Raw genomic sequence first — 21,664 nt, 5'->3', positions numbered from 1 at the left:
CTGCATGCTCAGCGAAAGGAAGCTGATGATACGTGATTTCATGCCATTTATAGGACTCTGATGAATGAAACTTCTTACCAGGAAAAGTAATGAATCAAAGAAGTAGACATGTTTTATGAATATGTCCACTACATTTATGGGTTTTTTTTTTAACTACACCTTAAAAATATGTTGTCCTTAAAAGAAAAACTACAAGAGCACAACATAAATAGTAAAAATAACTTTATCAGTGGAACTATATATTTAGATATAATGTATATATAAATATAAACATATATATAGTTACATACATTTGTCTTTTCCCAAGTGGTCAATTTAAATACATTTAAATAAAATTAAGAACACTTAACTGTAATGTGCCGGACAGTAAAAGTATGTCACTAGTGAAGAAGTTTGATGACAGCTTCACTTATTCCAGTAGTAACAGAAGATACAATATTCAGTTATTAACTGCTTTGTCTTGTCCTCTCCTCTCCTTTAGGGTCAAGACTGTGAAATACCAATCAATGCCTGCATTAGCTTTCCTTGTTCTAATGGAGGAACCTGCCACATTCATCCTGGCCATGAAGACCACTTCAGGTACAGCGGTGTTTGTTATTAAGTGTTATGCTATGTGGAAGTTTTGTCAGTGGTACCAGTTGTTAGTCTCAAAATTACGACTGGTTTCTGGGGTCTGCTGGCTGACGTCATATGGAACTGCTTGCAAAGATGGCACTTAGCAAAAAACTCCTGCAGATCTTGCAGACAAGGGGGTATCTTTTATACCGCCACTGTAAACTATTCGCGACCAAATTGTAAGGAGGTGCAGCACCAATTTCACCTTGTGACTGTCGTCAACCTCGAGCAACCACTAATGAACCACCAGGAGAATACACATTTTGCACTAGATCAGTCAGAATCACATGTCACATGTAGCACTGAGAGGAATATAACAATGAAGAGTAACTTGAAATCCATTTAGGCCGTGGGTCAGATCTGATTGCCCTTTTTACCCAGCTGTCTCCCTCTATTAGCGGAGGCCTTTTAAGAATCTTGCCCTGTATTCTCATCTGAAGGGAACATTAACTTCACACTTTTATGCTAAACTATCACTACACACAGTTAGTTTAGCAAATGTTTAAATGCAGAGTTTATCTGCATTTAAGTAAGACAGCTTTAGTACTTTGACTACACCAGCGCAGCTCTAGTTTTGCTTTCAAACCCTTGTGTAGCTGGAAGGTTTTGCACTAAAAATCAATAAGGCTATGGAAGAATTTGGTGTTAAACCAGGGATGGTTTTGAAAATGTGTTTTTTCATGTTTGACCAAGACACTGACGCCACTTTTGATACTTTAGATTCTATCCAGTTGTACTGTGTCTCTCACCCCATGACCCCCCGACCCTAAATTGTATGAATAGTTAAGAAAATGGAGGAATGGATAATTCAAGGAGGTTATCCATTATTTATCTGATCCTTATATTCATGTTTTCACTTTCTCAAAGCATGCTGAACATGCTACTTCATTTTCAGGAACCTTCCTATTTTACATTCATACGCTTTCACATATTCAGACTCAGGAGCTGCCCAACACAATCATAGTGTGTGAATCCTAGCTGCAGTGCAACTCCAGTGGTCAAGAGCCTTTCAGTGGCAGTGCTTTAGGGAAAATAACATTGTGCATCACCCATTCACTTCCCCACCCATCTTTTCCCAACACATTCAGAATTGCTACCTGTTTTTGCACATGCGGTGCAGCTGAGGTGCAGGTTAGGTGAGAACGCAAATGTGTAATGTCAAAGGGTTTTTAACCCACTAACTCTCTAGTAGAAAGTCTGTGTAATTTCTGATTACATGCGTAGGAGAATAGCACAGGTAATTGTCCAGAGAATTCACAGCAAGCAAATGTGTATTAGCTGTGCTGCCTTCTGCACCCTCAGTTCAAGCAGCATAAGCCTAAACCAAACAGAGTACTTCCAGCAGTGAGAAACAGATCATAAAGCTGTTGCCATCATTGTGTGTATGTGACCACATGATTTCCTCTGGGATTAATTACTATTCTGATTTTGATTCTGATAATATAGGGTATTATCCTCACCTGATCTTCTTGGGGGGTTTTTTGAATATGCGATCACATCTCCGCCAACTAGTATGCTCAACAGGCTGTTATCACCTCATTTAGTGGTTGTTGTTATTCTAGGAAAACATAGATGATGAGTTTTTCAACATATGAAGTAAATTAAGTTTTTACCCAGGAGACTAGACTTTTACTAAGCCAAACAACTGCTTGCTGATTGGTTTAGTTTACATACCAAATAACTGCTTGGTTAGTGTTAGGAAAAAAATATGGTTACTTTTTTGATTGAAAAGTATTGCATGTTAGGAAGCTGTACTTGCTAACCTACCAGGGTAGAGAGTCCAGTGGACGTTTTACTTGACCCAAAGATGCCCTATATAATCTCTCTGCCTTTAGCAATAATTAGATAAATGATAATACACCTTCTGACCCACAGATGCTACAAGAGGGCACCTGCTAGACATATCTAACTGCAGTGGATAATGTTCATTTAATGGGTGGATAACACTCAAAGCAGATGTTTTACTCCTGGATTTTTGCACGCAACTTGAAATATTGAAAGTTACATTGCAGAATTGTTTAAGCATACTAAATTGCTACGACCTAAAACATTGAGAACTGCTTCCTTAAGCCTTCCATGTCCCCTATAATCTTAATCCTATTTGGACTAAAAAACTAAGGCCAGAGTTACTTTGTGCTGAAAATTATGGCACAAGCCGCAGACCAAAAGTAATCAAACGGCCAACAATTGTTTAGAAATGGGACTAATTAAAAACAGACCCTCTGCGGTACTGACTTTTTAATGTGGTTCATTTTAAGCAAAACGGCCCTTTCACCATTAAATTGAATCAAACCGCATCAAATACACTATATTTCACTTAAGAAGTCTTTGAGACTTGCTAGTTGGATTTGTTATATTTTAGAATATAAATTCAATTTTCCTGCTTAATAACCGCCCATGGTAGAACAAATGCAATCTGTGTGTGTGTGAGAATCCTCGACCGTGCCTGCCCGGGTAATCAGTGCCGCTCCAAAACGTCGCCCTTTGTCCAAGTCTTGTGACAAACAGCGGCTGTAATTGCAACAATTGTCATATATCTTTCTACCAGATTTGTCTCCTTCTCAACCCCAGTAACAAGCCCTTTGCCCTTTGAAAAGCTCTGATATGCTTCTGGCCTTTAAAGGCTTGTGTGGTAATGCTATTAGGGGTCTCTTTACCCTTTTCAGATGATTCCTTAATGGTAAAGAAACACAGGTAGATCCCTGTGACCTCTGAGAGAGACAGAAATAAAGGGAGAAAGACAGTAAGGGAAGGAGACCATGCCCCTTTGACATTTTAACATGTTATATAATCAGTTACGCATATTCAGGAAGTCCAATTAACGTTGGTTCTTAGCACAGCTCCATTTGTCAAACTATATAATTTAAATGTCAGGACTTGGATTTGATTGGTGAAACGGTGATCCTTGACCCAGTCAGTGGTTTCTGCATTTTTATTTCTTTTTTTTACTCATGGGGAACAGTTAATATTTTCTTCCTTTCTTTTTACTTCATCACTCCTTTTATTTTTCCTTTATTTTCTCTTCTTCTGCTTCATTAAGTCATCTGGATTGGGAGTGGTCCCTTTGTCTCTGCTGCTTAAGTATCCCACATTTTTCTGAATATTTTAGCCTGAACAACTTGCAATAATAGGCTCATTATATCTTAGAATATAAATTTATTTTATGTCATTTTGAGTGAAGGCTTAAGTGCAGGTTTTCTAAACTGGAAAACAGATAGGGAGGTGGTAACCAGTGAGTATTGTGAGATACATGAGAAAAAACTCCTTACTGTAGGAACCAAAGTAGGTACCAAAGCTTTCATTTCACTTGTTGCGAAATGAAAGCGGTGAGAAAGAACTAAACACATTTTGTATGTACAAAAAAGTGGGAAGGACAAAGCATTGTGCCACAAAAACGAGTGAATGGGTTTGTGTGGGTTGATAATTGTCACTGACAAGCAGCTATCCTCTTGCTTCATTTATTGGGTGAACTTAATGTAAAATTCAGTTTTTCCCAATAAAAGTAATTTAAATCAATCATGTCTAGATGAACAGAAGAACAGAGAGTCGTGAGAGAGAGGGCAAGTTGTCAAAGGCAGCTGCGGTTGGATTTATTAGACTTAGAGTGTTTGTGTGTGGGTGAGTGATCTTCACCTAAAGGTAGTGTGCGTGTTTGTGATCTGTTTGAAGGAGTTATCCTGACTGAGATACAAAGGGTGAAAAGGGGGAAGAGATCAAGGGCCGACGAGAAAAGAGGTGGGTGAGGGAAAGAAGTGGAGGAGAGGAGGAAGCTTTGATAATTCCCTTTGAGTGGTCCAGGTGGGCGGCGTCCAACCGTAGTGGCATCAAACTAAGCGTATCTCAGGAATTTTTGTTCTCTTTTGTTTTTTCTTCCTTTTAGCTGGAGGTGGGTGTTTTCTTTTAAAGTTTTTTTCTTTCACCTCAGTAGAAGCCTGAGGAATTTTGACTGATATTTATTAATAAAACATCTCCCATCAGGAAAGAGAGATGACATAAATCAAAAGGCTGTGTTTGAAAGGGAGGATTGATTCTCTCTAATCTTTATCGCAGAAAATAGATTAACAGGAAGTATGTGTGCTGCAGGAATAGCTGCAACTTGTTGGAATTTAATGAGACATGAAGTGGAGTCTCTAAATGAAAAGGATGTAAGAATATTAACTACAGATTCAATAGTTCTTCTTTAAACTTCTCTCACAGGAGAATTTAAGAGGAGCTGATGATGAGCTCTCAGATCTTGCCCAGTTGCTAGGTAATAATACACATTCTGTGTGTTTTTGCATGTGTAGCTGTGCGTGTCCGCCAGGTTTTGAGGGCCAACATTGTGAGATAAACCCAGATGACTGCGAAGACAACGACTGTGAGAACAACTCCACCTGCAACGATGGGATCAACAACTACACCTGCGTCTGTCCTCCAAACTACACAGGTAGACACCCACACAAACACACAAAAACTTTCAATAATGCACCCTCAGTCTTTGCCCCTCAGAGGCTGGGAGGGTCACCAAATCCCACACTTACAAAATCATATTTTCCAGTTTACTGGATGGTAAGTTAGTAATTGACAGGCTCTCTGCACTGACCTGAAACTGTTCCTGCAGGAGGTTTAAAGAGCAATCACATGAGAGGGAGACAGAAGGAGAATGAGAGTGAAATGGCAAAGATTGACTGTGTACTAGAGGGAAAGGGAAAAATAAACAGAGCAACGGAAAGGGTAAAGAAATTGCCGATAAAGGGCAAAGGCTGAGAGGAGCGAGAGCTGCCCTGGCAGAGTCCGGCACGCAGAAGCTAAACTGCTGACTCTGAATTTAAGTTTTTCTGTGTGTAACAGTGTCCTCTAAGACACACACACGTACGCACACACACACACACACGAGGTCCCCTTTAACACTGAACCTCAGTCAATACACACTCAGCAGCACACACACCATGTCATTATCGTTGTTGGCTCTCAGAGTCCTTGCACACTGCCAGCCACCTTACCACATACAGCTGTTGCACACAAACACACACGTTCATGCGCACAGCTGGTTCCTCTGGCACCGAACTCCCCACTTAGCTCAGTGAACCGCAGCGCAATCATCAGGTGTCACATTAAGAGGACAGCACTTTGCTAGTCACTCTCCTTTCTCCAAACTCAGCAACCAGGACTGTCACGTCATATTTGCAACACAGAGAGAAAAATCCAGATTTAATGTCATAAGACCTTTGAAACAGCTGATTTAAGGTTTCTTTAATGTGTTCAACAATTTAAATGTCACACTAGCATTTTGATTATGGTAAAAAATCCATTTTAGACAGATGATGGAGGAAAGGTCAGGAGGTCACAAGAAAATATAATTAATCCTTTGTGAAATAAAAAAAACGGAAATCCAGAAAGTATTAAATAATTTGGTGTGAAAAAGGCAACAAGATAATCAGTGTTTTAGAAAATTCTCAACAATGTCCAGATATGTTGCTCTGGAACTCTGCATGTCCCCAGTTTTCCACCTCTGATGCCTTGTTCCTGAAATATGCAGCACTAAAGCACAAAGATCACATACCTTCACTTCATTACCCTCCTTGGCGGAAGATAAACCAAGTTGCATAGATGTAGTGTCAACAGTTTGTGTCTTTATATCTGTTAAAATCTCCCACAATTCTCATATGATCATATTATTGTGTAAAATGATTTTAAATCAGGTAAATCATGTCTAACATCTTTTTCTGTAGCACAGTTTCATTTGCATATGATAATTATTCTAAGGTATTTCAGGTAATTCCACATTGATAAATTAATTTTGGCATCTTTAACAAAGTGCCTGAAGTGTGAAATAGTCTGCTTAGGGAGCTCAAAGACTGAATAATTAAAATTTACTTTCACAGCATGCTTTTTTTTTCTTTTTTTTTACAAGTCAAACATCCTTTCAGAAATTGCGGTGTACTGTAGCTCAAAAAACCTGTGCCTAAAAGTGATTTGAGGCGAGGGTATTGGAGACAGACAGGGTGGGAAGGCAGCAGGATTAGATGAAAGCAGGCAGAGAATGATGGAAATGTGCTTGACCTTTCTCAATACCTGCTTCCTTCCTACTACTAACTTCAACTACTGCTTTTAAACACACTGTTAACCCTTCTCACCCTTTCAGCATGTGTATGTGTGTGTACATCTTTAGACCGCCTCCACTTTTGCAGAGAGCATTAACCCCCTTCTCCGTCAGGTCTGAGAAAATGCTGATAGCGCTATTCCCTTTGTGCATGAGGACATCCACAGCACATCTAAAGCCTTGACCAGGATGCTTTTTCCCCCTACTGCTATTTGAAGATTACAGAGAGTATGTGTGAAAAGTTTAGTGTGCCCCCCTACTCCCATCTTTCTTCTGAAGTGTTATTTTTCTGTTTACCTTCACAGTTTTTTCCCCACATAAATTCTGAAAATATTTATTCAGATCATTCAGTGATGATGCAGCAGGCGTAAAACATAAGCCTAAAATATGATTAAGCCTCACAGTTTCTAAATTGCTGACAGCAAATGTTTTCTTTTTCATCAGGTGACCTGTGTGACGAGGTTACTGACCCTTGTCTCCCTGGTTTTGACCCCTGTCAGCATGACTCCAAGTGCCTTCGTGTTGGCCGCGGTTACAGGTGGGCAACAGTTACATATGGGGGATCCTTGAAAAACACTGTGTGAAAGTGACAGCGAGCTCACCATGTTAAAGCTAGCTTTTTGTGATACAAGTGAAAGCATTTTTAGGGGAAAATGTTATATTACACTGAAAGTTTGTGTGTTTAAACCTTTTATACAGCATAAACCTAAAATCAATCTTTTTTATAAATTATAAATAATGAATTATTATGCTATCAGATTAAAGGTTTCCATGTTGAAAAGATTTGTTTTTTAATAGCCTAAATGAATGTGTTTCTTGCAGAATCCTTTCACATTGATCTATAATAATTTCATAAGTATCTAAATTAATTAGTGAGTTAAGATCATTAAAAAGTGTTCACTTAATGCCGATTCTGTTTGTTCCTCATTACTGTGTGGATAATGTTTTACGAATGTGGAACTGATATAAAAATATTTTTACACAGACATTTCCCACACTTATCCATGAGAAATGGGAAAATGTGGTATAAAAGTAGAGCTCTGTTACTGACTGAGCTGTAGAAACGAACCAAACATGTCACCTCTTCATGCAGTAAAACACCTGTAGGCAAGAGGAAAAGTCTGTTGCCCACACACTGTGTAATTTTATCCTTATTTCCATGTCACTCAAGGTGTGAGTGTTTACCAGGCTACGTGGGCCAGCACTGCGAGCAGGACTATAATGACTGTCTGGAGAACAAGTGTCGGCACGGAGCGGAGTGTGTGGACGCCGTCAATGGCTATACCTGCGTCTGTAAAGAGGGTTTCAGGTGAGAGTCATGGAAACAAATCAGACACAAACACAGTGAAAGACTGGAGGGCCAGACTGGGAGGGGATACAGATGGCACTTCATAATCAGAGACTTGACTGTTTCGACCTACTGCGTGCATCTGTGTGTTTGCGCGTGTGCGTGTGCTGCAGATGCAGCACCATGTGGTTAATTATAGCAGGGACTGTTGGCGAGAGAGAAACAAATTCATCACCAGGGGCGGAGGGGGGAAAAACAGAGAGAAAGTCATAGATATGCAGAGGAAAAGGAAAGGAAGGGAAGACAGAGCCATTAGAAAATGACTGTACGGGAAAAATAGGAACGTTCAAAGAAAAGTTCTGTTTCACAGATTCAGAATGATCCAGGTGAAAACAAGAAAATATACTGAATCTGTTTGGAAGGAAAGGTCCCCGATTCAATATTTCAAGATTATTAGCTTTCTGTTTTAGCCACTGCAATCTCCTCGTGTAATTCAAAGAGACAAATTACAAAACAACTTTTGTCACATAATAGAGATAAACAAATCATCCAATTAACGCTCTATAAATAAGTTATCTTCTGTTTAATCTACTTCTGCCTCAGCGGGCTCTTCTGTGAGAACCCGCCACCAATGATCTTGCTGCAGACCAGCCCCTGCGACCAATCCGATTGCCAAAACGGCGCCCAGTGCCTGGTGGTTGCTGGGGAGCCCATCTGCCGCTGCATGCCCGGTTTCTATGGCAGCAAATGCGACAAAATGGCCACTGTTCACTTCCTGGGTCGCGATGGGTATGTGGAGCTGCCAGCTGCAAAACTCCGCCCAACTGCACATATTTCGTTACAGGTAGGGTTAACCTTTGACCTCTGTGCATTCATTTTTGTTTTTCAAGGTTTACAAATCCAACAGTCAGCTTTTATTTTGAAATAAACCCAAAAGTGCAAAGGCTATATTCTGCACCACTCCTCTTAAAAGATTTCCGTGCTGCTTGAAATAGAGCTGTGAGACATTCTAATCAAGCTTATAGAGTTAGTGCAGATGAAGCAAAGCCAACATCTGCTCCACCCTCTGTTTCCATGGCACACTGAGCACCGTGCCCATGCACACATACACATTCACACAGACCAAACATTTTGGACACCTGAGAGTCATGTCCTAATGGAGACATATTTTTCTTTTTTATTGAAATGAGAAATAAAGTAGGCAGAGAAAGAGAAACAGGAAGAGGAAGGTGATTTAATTGATATTTACCACCTGTTTGGAACCATGGGGGCTTGCGCTTGTGCATGTGTGTGCGTGTGCTTTTGCGTTCTGGCCAGGACTTTTCAATGTCAGGGCCAAGGCTATTAAAACTCTACCAAGAGGCCTTGAGTCAGTGGTAAGAGAGAGAAATAGAAGAATGAAAGAGCCACTGCACTTCATAAATTACTATATGCTTTTTTCCTTCTCCTTTTTTCACTTTTTTCTTTTCTTTAAGGCTGCATCCAAATTCTCTGTTCATCCACATATATGCATCTTCTTCTTTCCTCCCACCTCCCCTTCACTTGCTCTCTCACTCTTTGTACTTTACACCTCTTACCCCCTTTTTCTCTTTTTGGCCTGCGTGGCTTTCTCTTTTTTCCAGCAGCTTGTTAGCAGGTGTTGACTTGGCTATGCTCCATTGACGCCAGAGTGTTAAGTGCTTGGCCCCATGGCCCCATTTCCACTTGCTAGTTAGTTAGCGCTTAAAGGAGCACGCGAGCAAGTGTGACATGTCAAGTGTGTTTCTGAGACAAGTGTGGTGGAATTTTTTTTCTTTTTAAATGGTTTACAGTTGATCGTATAAAATAACCATCGTAAATCAGACACCCATTTAACCTGCTTTAATATTGAGTCAGATATGCATCAGCAATCTTAACTGAAGCAAAGTATTAGCTTTTCACAGAGTAGATCATTTCTGAGGTCTGGAGGTCCATATTTTTCAAATTTGTGTACGTTTGGGAGCAGTGAGAAATCTGTTTTATAGTTGAACAGGGCACATAATTTTGTTTTACTAGAAAAAACCTCACTTACATCACTTGAGTAAAACAAGTTTAAGATAGCTAAGATGATCTTAGCTAGTTAGCTAAATTAGCAAGTTAGCTAACTAGCTAACTTGAAGTTGATTTGCTTAAATGATGTAATGAATGATCACATGATGCTATTATATATGTTGTTATACACACAGATATTATAGCGTCATATGCACACAAGCCCTGTTTTTATCTAAATAAAAATGAACAATTCAGGTCTATTTCCTTCTATATGTGCCACTATGACTTTTTACCAGATGATTACTGAATTAAATGAAATATGAAAAATATGACAAACTGTGGACTGTGTATCAAATTCTGTAATTTTTGACGGCTGTTTTTGTGTCTGACGTTTTTCTCTCTCCAGGTGGCTACAGACAAAGACAACGGTATTTTGTTGTACAAGGAGGACCATGATCCTCTGGCAATTGAGCTTTATCAGGGACACATACGTCTTATTTACGACATCGCCAACTACCCACCAACCACTGTGTACAGGTAGGCCACATAAAACAGAAAAGCTGTCCTTCACATTCCTGGAATTCACATTCACTTATTTGAATCATTATGAAGGTCAAGTTTAAGCATGCCTTAATTACCTATGAGAGAATAAAGATCCATCCACTATTCTATCACTTTTATCTCGCTAATGTAAGCAGACTTATTATTGAATTTACTCCGACGTGGAAATGCATCAATTAAAATGATTTTGGTTTTACATTCCATTAAAGTTAAAACAAGCATTGTGTTGATACGTAGGTTCAAATTACTTTAAAAGCACACTTTGAAAAATAAAAAGCACATAGATGCATACCTTCCCCAAAAACCATGATGAAAAAAAATTCAATTACTAAGGTTCAAAGAGTAAACAGTAGGTTAAAGATTACAAAAAGCATTCACTCACATAGACACATATTTTTGAGTTTACAGCCACTCGATAAACATTACAGGGATTCAAAGTGATTTAAAAAAATAACAGAAAATATGCATATATACACATACACAAAACTAAGGTCACCAAGAAAATGGATTTCAGTGGTTTAGTCATCCACACACAAATCTGCCTACATATTTTTGCAAAAACAGCAAGTGCGTCATAGTTTCTAGAAAAATTCCCATATACTACTGACCATAATAAAAAACAAGCAGTAATAGAACAATTTTGTGAGGCCTTTTAGTGTTATTATACTTATATTTGGTCGCTTTATCCAACTGAAATAAGATGCATTGTTTTGTAACACAAGTCATAAACTTCAATTCAAATGTTTCAATAATAACTCACTTGATACAATAAGCAGTCACTTAATGCAACCCTGAAATAAGCAATGTCAAATAATGTATCCTGTTTCAAGCAGTATTAGTGATGTAAGCTGTTGTTACACAACTTACTAAGTGCCAATTAAGTTTTTTCAACGCCACATCTGAAGGCTACAGGGTGCACTGTAAAATAAACTGAGGGTGATGTCATCCATAGATTTATTTCATACACATATAAGAAGAGGAGAAAGGGCTAATACAATGTCAAAATTACAATATGAAAAACTGCATACAATATTACCTCAAGTGGTTTTTGGATTTATAACACACAGAGAACCTTATACAAGTGGTAACATGGGCTCATCAGCACAAACATATGTGTATTTATGTTACTACATAATATCAAAACAGCTCGTGGGTGTTTGTAATGAAACGCCATATATTAGACCAGATATTTACTGTACATAGACAGTGTTTACTGCACAGGGTAGGGTGAGTCCACCACTCTGCTAATCCAAATACAATACTGTTAGACTTCTTTTTACAGTGTATAAAAGTGTGTGTGTGTGTGTGTGTGTGTGTGTGTGTGTGTGTGTGTGTGTGTGTGTGTGTGGAGGGGGGGTTCTCATTCACTCTTCATTCTCCTTGCTGTATATTCTGAGTGATTTTCTTCCTTTGTGGGTTTTTTTCACACTTTCTCTGGATAAAAACAAAGTCATAAGAAAAGGAGACTGTGGTCTTTTGATAATATGCAGCCCGCTCATAATGAATTTAAGTTTAGGATTAAGGTATTACATCATACTACAAATCCCTTAAGTAACTTAAGGAGAAGAAACTGTAAGCCACAGTTTACTAGGTCAAGGGCAAGACTGGCTCTGCATCAGATATTTCAAATTTGAATCATTTACACCGTCAAATTTTTGTAGGAATTGTTCAGAATAATCTACCTACAGTAAAATCTGCATACAGATTGACTTTAGTTTATTGTTTAGCTTTTATACTTTCGTACTTTTTTATTAGTTCTCATTTTCCTCATGTTTTTATTTTGTTGTACTAATGTAAATTTACCTTGAGGATCTTTAAAGGTGCCTATAAATAACATTTATTATTATTATTATTATTATTGTTGTTGCCTGATTTGCTTCTATGTCATTAGACAAACTTAGATTTGCTTTTCTCTGAAAAACAGAAATTCAGGTTCTGTATAAATTAAAATTGATAGATGTTAATTACATTTATTTTAATTCTCAAAATAAGGCAAGAAAGTCTTTGCATGTAGTAGAGTTAATATGCTGCTTTATTTATATGACATTTGGTGTTTGTATCTTCTGACATGATGGCATGTTTTTCATCAGATGCGATTTCCATATGGGTTAGGCAATGTGATAAACATTGGGTCTATTTAAACCTTGTATACAATCTGCGCCATTTGGGTGGAAAATCAGAATTTGCCTTTAGGACAATATCTTTCAGTTTTTGTGTTTTTTTCTTCCATGCTGTGCCTTTACCACAGAGGGCCATAGCTCAATAGAGATGCTGTGTTATATATTTAGCAGTTGTTCAGAAGACTCATGTATTGATAGTAATCAACTTTGCTCCAGACCTCCACCAGTACAGTCAGGCATTCAGCTCAGCTTCAGAGCTGCAGCCCTTTATTTAAAGATGTTCTTTCTTGGTTGGAAAGAAAAACCTACTAAACTATCATGTTTGACTTGTTTGTTGACATCTTTTGATTTCTGTGGTGCTATTCTGTTTCTTTTGGGTAGGGTGACATGTGGAAGCCACATATATCAAATATGACCTTAAAAAGAATATGTGCTTGTGTTTAACAATGAATGACATATTGGGAAAAGCAAGGAGAATACAAGAGGAATGGATCATTAGAGAGGAAGGAAGGATCAAATAAAAGACTGAAAATGATGGGATGAAGCTAATTAGATATTGGCACAGATGGGGTGGGATGGAGGCAGGGCTGAAAGGGTTGACTAGGAGAGGGGACAGCAACAGAGACACACAGATGCATAGAAAGACAGATTGATCAGCTAACAGTCTGATAAAGATAGAAAGAGACCCAGAAAGCCAGATGGATGGACTGATGCTGGATGGAAGGCATGAATGAAAGACCAGACGACACAATAAACAGATAACTGAGTAGAATACATTGCCCGCCAAAGGAGGAAAACGGAAGGGGTAAAACAGATGGATAGAAGCCGTCGAAATGAAAAGACCATGTAATGCAGCTGAACTGCAGGATGGATGAGAGAGGACTGAGGGATGACCAAGGGATGGAGTGAAAGAGGGCGAAGAACAGAGGGAAAAAGCAAACCACAGACTGAGTCAGGGAATTATCCTTGTCTGGTCTTGTTAACTTGACATGGGCCACGCCTGGAAGGGAAACAGACAGACACAGTGCAAGAACAACTGAGAAAAGTGGAGAGAGACAGATGACGACAGGGTAGAGAGAGAACGTATACCGGCACTTTAAGAACATAAAAAGCAGAAAAAAATAGTGTCAAATGGGAAAAAACAAATCCGGATATGGGAGTGACAGAGTATGAAACAAAGATCCATACAATGAAGTCGTGTCTAAGCCTACAATGCTATAGCTCTCAGTAAACACCGTCTCTGAAAGGAGACAAGGCAGAACTCCAGTACTGAGGCTTATTTTACCACAAGCTGCTATGCGTTGCCATTTTTTGATTACATGACTCTGACTATTTCAAATGGTCTATCTTATCTCCCCTAATTTAGAAATACATTGTAAACTAATTCAAACCACATGGCTGGGCAGGCACCACAAAACACCCTGCCACCACTGAACTGATAGTGTTCAGAATGGCGTAACTGTTTAACCACCACAATCTTAGCACAGCAATTCTGGCAGATCCCAAATATGGCACTGTCTATGCAGCGGTTGTACAGCCAGGGCCAGAAACCAGTGCCAGTCCCTGGGATGTTTCTGAGTGATCCCTGGGTTAGTTATCTTGTGAAGAAACTAGAGAGCCTGGGCGATATGTTCAAGCCAGTTTGGCACAGTGTGCTGAAATGAAGCAGTCATGGCCAGATAACACAGACCAGTGTTAAATGAGAAACCAGTCCGTCTGTGGATTCTTACAGATTACGTGTAAGGTCCCCTGTGGAGTTCATTTGTCAACAAATTTTACAGTTTACAGTAATAGCTATTAAAATAACCATTACTAAGAGCCATTAAAGCACATTGTGTGCAACCTAAATGATAGCAAATGTAATAATTTCATTTCTCTTTCCTCATAAAACATGCACAATCACTTTCTATACATTCTGCATTCTCCATACATGTAATTTAGTTAAGAGGCCATGCATGCATTGCTATCACACATAGATATCACCCACTGACAGCCTGCTTCACCAAGTGGCAAGCTCAGTATGCAGTTACCACCTCGTTTAATGACGGCTGTGACATCTCACTGATCATGAATGATGTTTCCACAGCTCGAGAAATATGCTGAAGGAGAGAAGAGAGTCGGCCGTGGAATAAGTCACACAACATTGACCTTCAAGACTTGAGTTTGATACTCGCCATTTGGGTTACATTTCAGTTTTGTTAAAGTGTAGCATTAAAATATACACTTGCTGAACACAGGTTACCATGTGATGGGTGACAAGTGACTTGTATCATCCTGATAACCTGGTAGAATACAATCAGGAATTTATATGCACTTATTCACCACCACTATATATCTCCTACATAATATGGGTGACTATAGGTACAAGAGGTTGACGACTAGCCATACTTATGAGTGATCACAACTGATCAGTGGGATAAATATTTGTCATAACAATAATGGAGCTAAAAAAAAAATCCACTGGCTAGCTTTAAAACAGAGAGGTGGCTAATAGAGAAATGCAAACATTTACATACATACACAGTGTATTGGAACTGCATATGCCTTTTGGTGCATGCACCTTTTAACAGAAGCAAACCTGTCCAGACAACACAAATATCAACAGCAAAAAAGGGAAAAAAGAAATTGAGGACTGCAAAAAGGAGGAGAATTTCAACAGGCCTCACTAAAAAAATGCAGAGGCAGAAACCAGAGGGAATAATTAAACTGAAATGAATACAAGGGATGTGTCGAAGAGGGGAATGTCTCTTTTTGTAGTTCAAAAAAAAATCGAGATGGAAGGCAGCTACAGAAGGAGAGGCAGGGGAAGGTGTACAAGTCTTTCACTGTGCCCTCATTAGCACCAGATGAAAGTGTTAAATGAAAATGTGTGCCTTTGTGTGTGCATGCCAGTGTGCAGGGGACGGGGCACAACGCATCTGTTTGTTGTGTATTCATGTGGTGCCCTTTACTAAATGTCACACTAATCTCCCATCAGGTCAAAGAGAGCACATCTACTGTTATTCATCAGCAAGTGACAGAGTGAGTGATGCAGGGATGGATGGGTTCTTGAAAGGAGAAAGGGATCGAGCAGTAAAGGCAGCATAGAAAAAAAAGGATAGGGGAATGGATGAGTGGGCAGAAAGGAGACAGAAGAAAGACAGGTAAAGTGTTGAAGGAAGATGATGACGGATGGTTGAACAAGAGAAAAGGGAAAGTGATGCAAAGAATGGAAGAAGCATTATAAATGGCCATGGATTTGAGCTTATGTCAAACATAATCATTTCTGGAGGGCATAACGTAACATAACAGTTGGACTTTGTGCAGGTGTTCCTTAATTGTAACTCACTTAAATATGCAGTGTATCACATACACCCAGTATGGAAACATACATGCAAACGAGTGACCATAGCAAGCAGTTTCTATTCAGATACAGGGCTTCCTCAAGATTTTGGACCTTCATTTGGGTGAATAAAGTGACTGAATGTCTGACCTGAATCTGGCCACAAGGCTGTGGTTAAAACAGACAGACAATCCTTGAACATTATAGGTTTAAAATTCTCAGAGGCTATTGAGACATTCGAATACTGAGTTCTTAGAGGCCTGAAACAACAAGTCCTCATTCCTGAGACTCGACATCAAAACGCAGCGAATCCACTCCTGAAAAGTACAAATTTCATCTGAACTGGCCAGCCTGGTTTAGTGAAAGCTGAAAAAATAAGGAAAGAAAACAGTGAAGGAGTGCTCCATTCTCCAGCTGCCGTCTCAGTAATGACTAATTGAGGTTACCACAGCAATATGGAACTGGGATGTGTGTCTGCTGAGCATCATTGTAATCAGACTGGGCTGTTTAACACACACATACATACAGTCTCACAAACAAGTTAGCTCACTCGAACATACTTCGATATTGCACAAAGACTACATACTACTGTAGTTGTATAGACTTGTAGATGTATAGTTGTTAAAAAACATTCACACATGCATGTTTGCAAGCTCACATACAGACGCAGCAAATGTGCTTCAGAAACAGCGTAATAAATGACAGGAGTGGCTAATTAGATTTAACAGTGTAAGTGGATCTCCATGGTTATTTCTAATCCAAATATGTTTTTTCAGTTTGAGATAAAGTCAATGACCTGTAATTACTTCTGGGTTTGTATTAGACTCTGTTATATGACAGAAAGCCAGTTTTGGGGTTTGGGAAGTTCTTTTTGGTGAAGTTTATTTGTGTGTGCATGTGCTCATTCAGGATTTTGGACTGACAGGAAATTGGTGTCCCTTGTGGCTTTGGATGAATACAGTGAAAGTTAGAGAGAGAAGCAGTTTCAATCCGCTACGGCTGTGTGTTTGTTTTTATTGAATTCTATAATGGACAGTTTCTTGTACTAATACACAGGGCTAACAGAGTCCTCTTTAGAAGTGTCTAGAACATACATAATTGTGCACACATTTGTATCCATCCATTTTCGTAACTGCCTGTTTAATTAATGGTAAGGCTGGAGCCTATCCGAGCTGTCATAGCGCAGAAGGTGGGGCGCACACTGGACAATATGCATATGTATCTCAGAGCTAATACCAAGGGACAAGCACCCATTCCTGCTCACATTCATACTTATAGTTTACCTACAATTTAGATTAATCAGTTAACCTAATATGCATGTCTTCTAACTGTGGGAAGAAGCCAGAGTACCTGTTGAAAACCCACCTAAGCAAAGGCAGAAGATGCAAACTCCACACAGAAAGGCTCGAGCTGGCCAGTGTATTTAAACCCAGGACCCTTTTGCTGTTATATACTTTAAATCTGCAGAATAATTCACAAACATGCAGGCACACAAATCATGGACAAGCTATTGAAAATATCCACTTTAAAAAATAAGGACGTTTAATGTTGGTAACATTCAAACTCATACACTCACCTGCAGCGCTGCCAGCTGCTCAGACTCAGACTCGCTAGTCTTTAGTCAGCTACTTCCATCTGGTGGATTTTTGGTTTCACAACAACTCCAGTGCTGAGTTTCCCATGTCCATGTGTTAAAAAATGTGTTTATGGGGTTCCTAAACAACACATCAATCTGAGAGTTTTCAGCTTTGTGAGCAGCTCCATTTAATTTAAGAAGGCAAGCAGTTGAGCAAATGAGGGGAAAATGAGATGAAGAGCTTTTGGACTGAAAGCAAATAAGCTTTAGAAGAGGAATAGGGTAAAAATGACTGTTAAATGACATTGGGGCTAGAAAGGTGATTGAAGCAGAGCAAAAGGAGAAAAAGAGGAAGTGGATGGGGAAGAAGATAATGAAAAGGAAATGATGAATAAAGAGGAAAGAAGAGAATGATATGTAATGCAAAAAATGAAAGAACTAGAGTAATACAAAGTTAGGTTTGAGGAGGAGGCTGCTGAGGTACGTAACTGATTTTTCTGGCTAGCAGACCATCATTTTGCTATGTTTACTAGGCCTGTTCTCAGCCTTTATTAAATTACATGGTTCCTAATGGAAACCATGTATGTGTCTGTACTGAGTCTACAGTTGTTATTTTACAAGCTTTTAGCTGCATGCTAAACACGACTGATGTCATGACAATCAAATGGTTTTCACATTTGTTGATGGACAGTCACATGTCCTTGTAAAACCTCCATTCAAATCTCAGATTAGCACTTTCAATTAATAAAAACTGGTTAAAAAAATAGATTCCTAATTTTTACCCAGTTGTCGAGGACAGTGACACGTGAGGAGACAAAGCAAATGAGTCGTTAATAAATTCTTGATTCTTTTTAAGGCCTGTTAATGTGTTATACTGTATGTTGTAATGCATACTGTTCTTTTGTCCTTCTGTAGGGTCAGCATTTTTATGAAAGTCACACTGGCCTATATCCAGAACTCACAAACCTTGCTCCATTTGCTGTTAATGTAACATCGCTGTAATCTGAACGCTCTATAAACAGCTGTCAATCACAGCTGATTTAAGGCTCCTTAGCTAGTTAGCAAATAAGTGGTTGCAGACAAAGGGAAGTATTGTCCTGATGTTTCGCTGTGGGAGTCTGGAGCAGACCACCAGCAGAAAGAGTAGCTTCACTTGTTCATTTCTGTTTTTGATGTTCTGCAAGAACTTGGTTGAGCGGAGGCACGGTCAACTTTACCACCCCACGATTTACCTCTCTTTCCCTCTCTGTCTCTCATTCTCGCTCTCTCTCTCTCCTTCTCTCAGCTTTGCCAAACCACTGTCTCTATAGCTGTCTGTCTCCCCTCCAGCAAAAACCACTTAGCAGAGAATCTCAGACACACGCATTCACACATGAACACATACACTTTCCTCCCAGGGTCAAACGTGGTGCAAAAGGTCATGATGTTAGTTCTTTGCAGACTTCTCTTCAATGGAAACATTTATTCTTCCAAAAAATATCAGAACTTTACCACAATGGTCCAAACTGGTTGAGTCCGGCTATTAAATTGTAAGAATCCGGTTTTGCCCCAAGGCTTGAGCTCATCAGAACAAACAAGCCCATGTGCTGCTAGAAAGTACTGGGCCTCAACCCCCATGTTAGGAAATCATGAAATAGATCAAGCGCACATTATAATCCCTTCCACAGTAACACAATATTGAGGATGTAATCAGTGTGTTTTATGTCTCAGGATAGCATTTCGACACAGATTTCCCTAATTTCTTTTTCATTTAGGTTGGTCGATTTGCAAACACAACAAAACAAAGAAAAAAAATTTTGACTCGAAAATGTTTGGGGTCTGTTTTGTGTCTGTTTTTCCAATTTGCTCTAACAGTTTTTGCAACGGTAATCTATCATAATCATGCACGTACTGAAATTATGTCCTTTTTTTTCTGTTTGTGTGCATTTGTGCGTTCGTTACAGCGTTGAGTCTGTGAATGACGGGCTTTTCCACACAGTTGAGCTGCTTATTCAGAACCACTCACTGAGCCTAGTGGTGGATAACAGCACCAACAAGAGCCTGGGAAAGCTGGCACGCCAGCCCTCCGTCGACCACAACACCCAGCTTTACATAGGAGGTACGCACACGCATTTCTTCATAAACACGATTCATTTGCGGTACACAGATGTTACTTTTGCCTACCCTACTTTTTGTTTGCTGTGCAGCGCATGGGTACATACGCGTATAGGCACACACAACATGCAAACGCGCACGCAGACTAACGCACACTAAATCACAGCAAGGGTTGTGGTAAGGAAGTGGAAAACTGTTTTTATTCAACTTTTCTTCAAGAAAGAGGGTAGACACGCCTCTGAGAACAGTAACTCCTTTTTTCTCGAGTAAGAGAGACATACTGTTATTGTGCAATAGTGAGAGCTGCAAGGCCGTATTCTTGTTGTATTTCAGTCTAAGCCAAGCCAGAATGAAACCAATAAAGGAAATATCTTAATCAAACATTATACTATACTTTCCATTGTTATTACTGCTCATTTCTGTCTGTTTCTGGTTTTATTTTCACCAATTCCCAGGAGTGCCATCCCAGGTCGTGGCCTCAGGTCTGCGTCCAGGGCCTGAACGATCCCCTCAGGGTTTTAGTGGCTGCGTCCACAATGTCCAGATCAATGGGGAGCCTCAAGACCTGAGTTATAGATCCAGAGGAGCAGGACAGCTACAAAGAATTGAGGGCAAGGTAATTACACAACGGCTGGCATAGATTCCACAGCATTTACTAGAACGCACAGTAGCATGTTAAAATTAAAGTATTATAAGTTCATTCAGTGCTGTTAAGAAACCTTGAAGGTTTTATTGAGAACTCTATGGCCTACATTGGTTTTGTAACTCATAATCCCGTAACTCTGTCCTGTAAGTTCGCCTATCAACATATCATCAAAGAAAGTTATGTTTGGCAATAGTAGGAGGACATCTGGCTGAAATACCATGTAAAAAATCATAGTGAAAAACCTTATGACAGCAGTGTTCTGTTTTGGGTTCAGAGCAAGGATCCAATCCAAGCAAGCGTTCACTTTCATAATATAAGCCACTGTAGAAGTCTGATGAGTTTTAAGGCACTTCAACAAAGTCAGCAGCTGCTATGGAAAAGTATACACGCTGTCTTTCCAATTTGGAAACATATTTAATCTGGACCCTTGAAGGGCTGCAGCATTAAGGCAACATCAAAACATTTCTCTGGTTGCGCCACCTACCTCCATGTCGTTTCTAACAGTGATTTCTTCATTTTATGTTCTGTCACTAGAGTGATGGCATTCTTGCAGGGGTGTCATTCGTGCAGTGTTTGTGCACAGGGTGCATGTAGAGAAGGAGGAGAGACGGGAGTAACTTGCGATTGTCCTCCTGGACGCAGCGGGGCTCTGTGTGACCAGACGACAGGCACAAACCCCTGTCAGAACAACAGGTAAGCCAAAATGGCAGAGACATTGTATGTGAGGTGTGAATTTAACTTGCAAGTACTAACTCATAGGGGCACACATTCTGTAAAGCGTGCATTTTGTAACAGTTTTAGAAAATGACATTTCTGATTAGTCTTGCTAAGTTATACTGATAGGAGAATGAAAGAAACCCTCGTGTCAGACCCTTTGACCACACACAGAAGCAAAATTTCCCTGGTCAAGCTTTATTTTCTGTTTGTTATATAAAATGAATAATTGCCACCTGTTTGTGATGTTTCTAATGCCATTTTGTCATACAAGCCAGGTCTCTGTTTAGTATAGATTTTGAAATCATGTGGGTTTAGTGGTTTTAAAGCAACCATGGATGAAACCACTTTCCAACCCCAGCATAATTCTCTCCTGTAACATGTTTTCCTTCTGTTCTGCTCTTTCTCCAGATGTTCTCATGGCCAGTGTGTTCCCAAGGGTCAGTCTTACAGTTGCCAGTGTAATGAAGGCTATCAGGGTCAGTTCTGTAACCGGCGACAGGAGCCTCCAGCATGCAGGGGGGTTCGCTGTGGGCGTGGGGAGTGTCGGGTGTCAGAAAGGGGAGAGCCGTTCTGTCACTGTCAGCCAGGGTTCACCGGGCCTACTTGTGACACAGGTAACACTGAAAGATTATA

At 39.7% G+C, this 21,664-nt stretch overlaps 1 protein-coding gene across 3 annotated transcripts in view; it reads left to right on the top strand.

The window, feature by feature from the left end:
• Window positions 1–21,664, top strand: part of slit3 (slit homolog 3 (Drosophila)) — a 236,253-nt gene that overhangs the window by 211,699 nt on the left and 2,890 nt on the right. For 2 of the 3 annotated variants that reach the window (XR_005693007.1, XR_005693008.1), the window contains exons 28-37: window positions 482–579; window positions 4,902–5,041; window positions 7,142–7,235; window positions 7,869–8,006; window positions 8,589–8,829; window positions 10,402–10,532; window positions 19,518–19,672; window positions 20,124–20,284; window positions 20,849–21,007; window positions 21,440–21,552. Coding sequence is in view for 1 of the 3 variants with exons in the window: in XM_040010459.1 (XP_039866393.1) it covers window positions 482–579; window positions 4,902–5,041; window positions 7,142–7,235; window positions 7,869–8,006; window positions 8,589–8,829; window positions 10,402–10,532; window positions 19,518–19,672; window positions 20,124–20,284; window positions 20,868–21,007; window positions 21,440–21,645 (1,504 nt within the window). In the remaining 2 variants the exon portion in view is untranslated. Of the gene's footprint in view, window positions 1–481; window positions 580–4,901; window positions 5,042–7,141; window positions 7,236–7,868; window positions 8,007–8,588; window positions 8,830–10,401; window positions 10,533–19,517; window positions 19,673–20,123; window positions 20,285–20,848; window positions 21,008–21,439; window positions 21,646–21,664 lie in introns of those variants that run through there. The other variant, XM_040010459.1, reaches the window with a different exon arrangement.

Source organism: Simochromis diagramma, unplaced genomic scaffold, assembly GCF_900408965.1.
Source record: "Simochromis diagramma unplaced genomic scaffold, fSimDia1.1 OVJJ01000585.1, whole genome shotgun sequence".
NCBI lineage: Eukaryota > Metazoa > Chordata > Actinopteri > Cichliformes > Cichlidae > Simochromis > Simochromis diagramma.
Note: the sequence above shows the minus strand (reverse complement) of the source record. Positions and strands in the feature narration are given on the sequence as shown.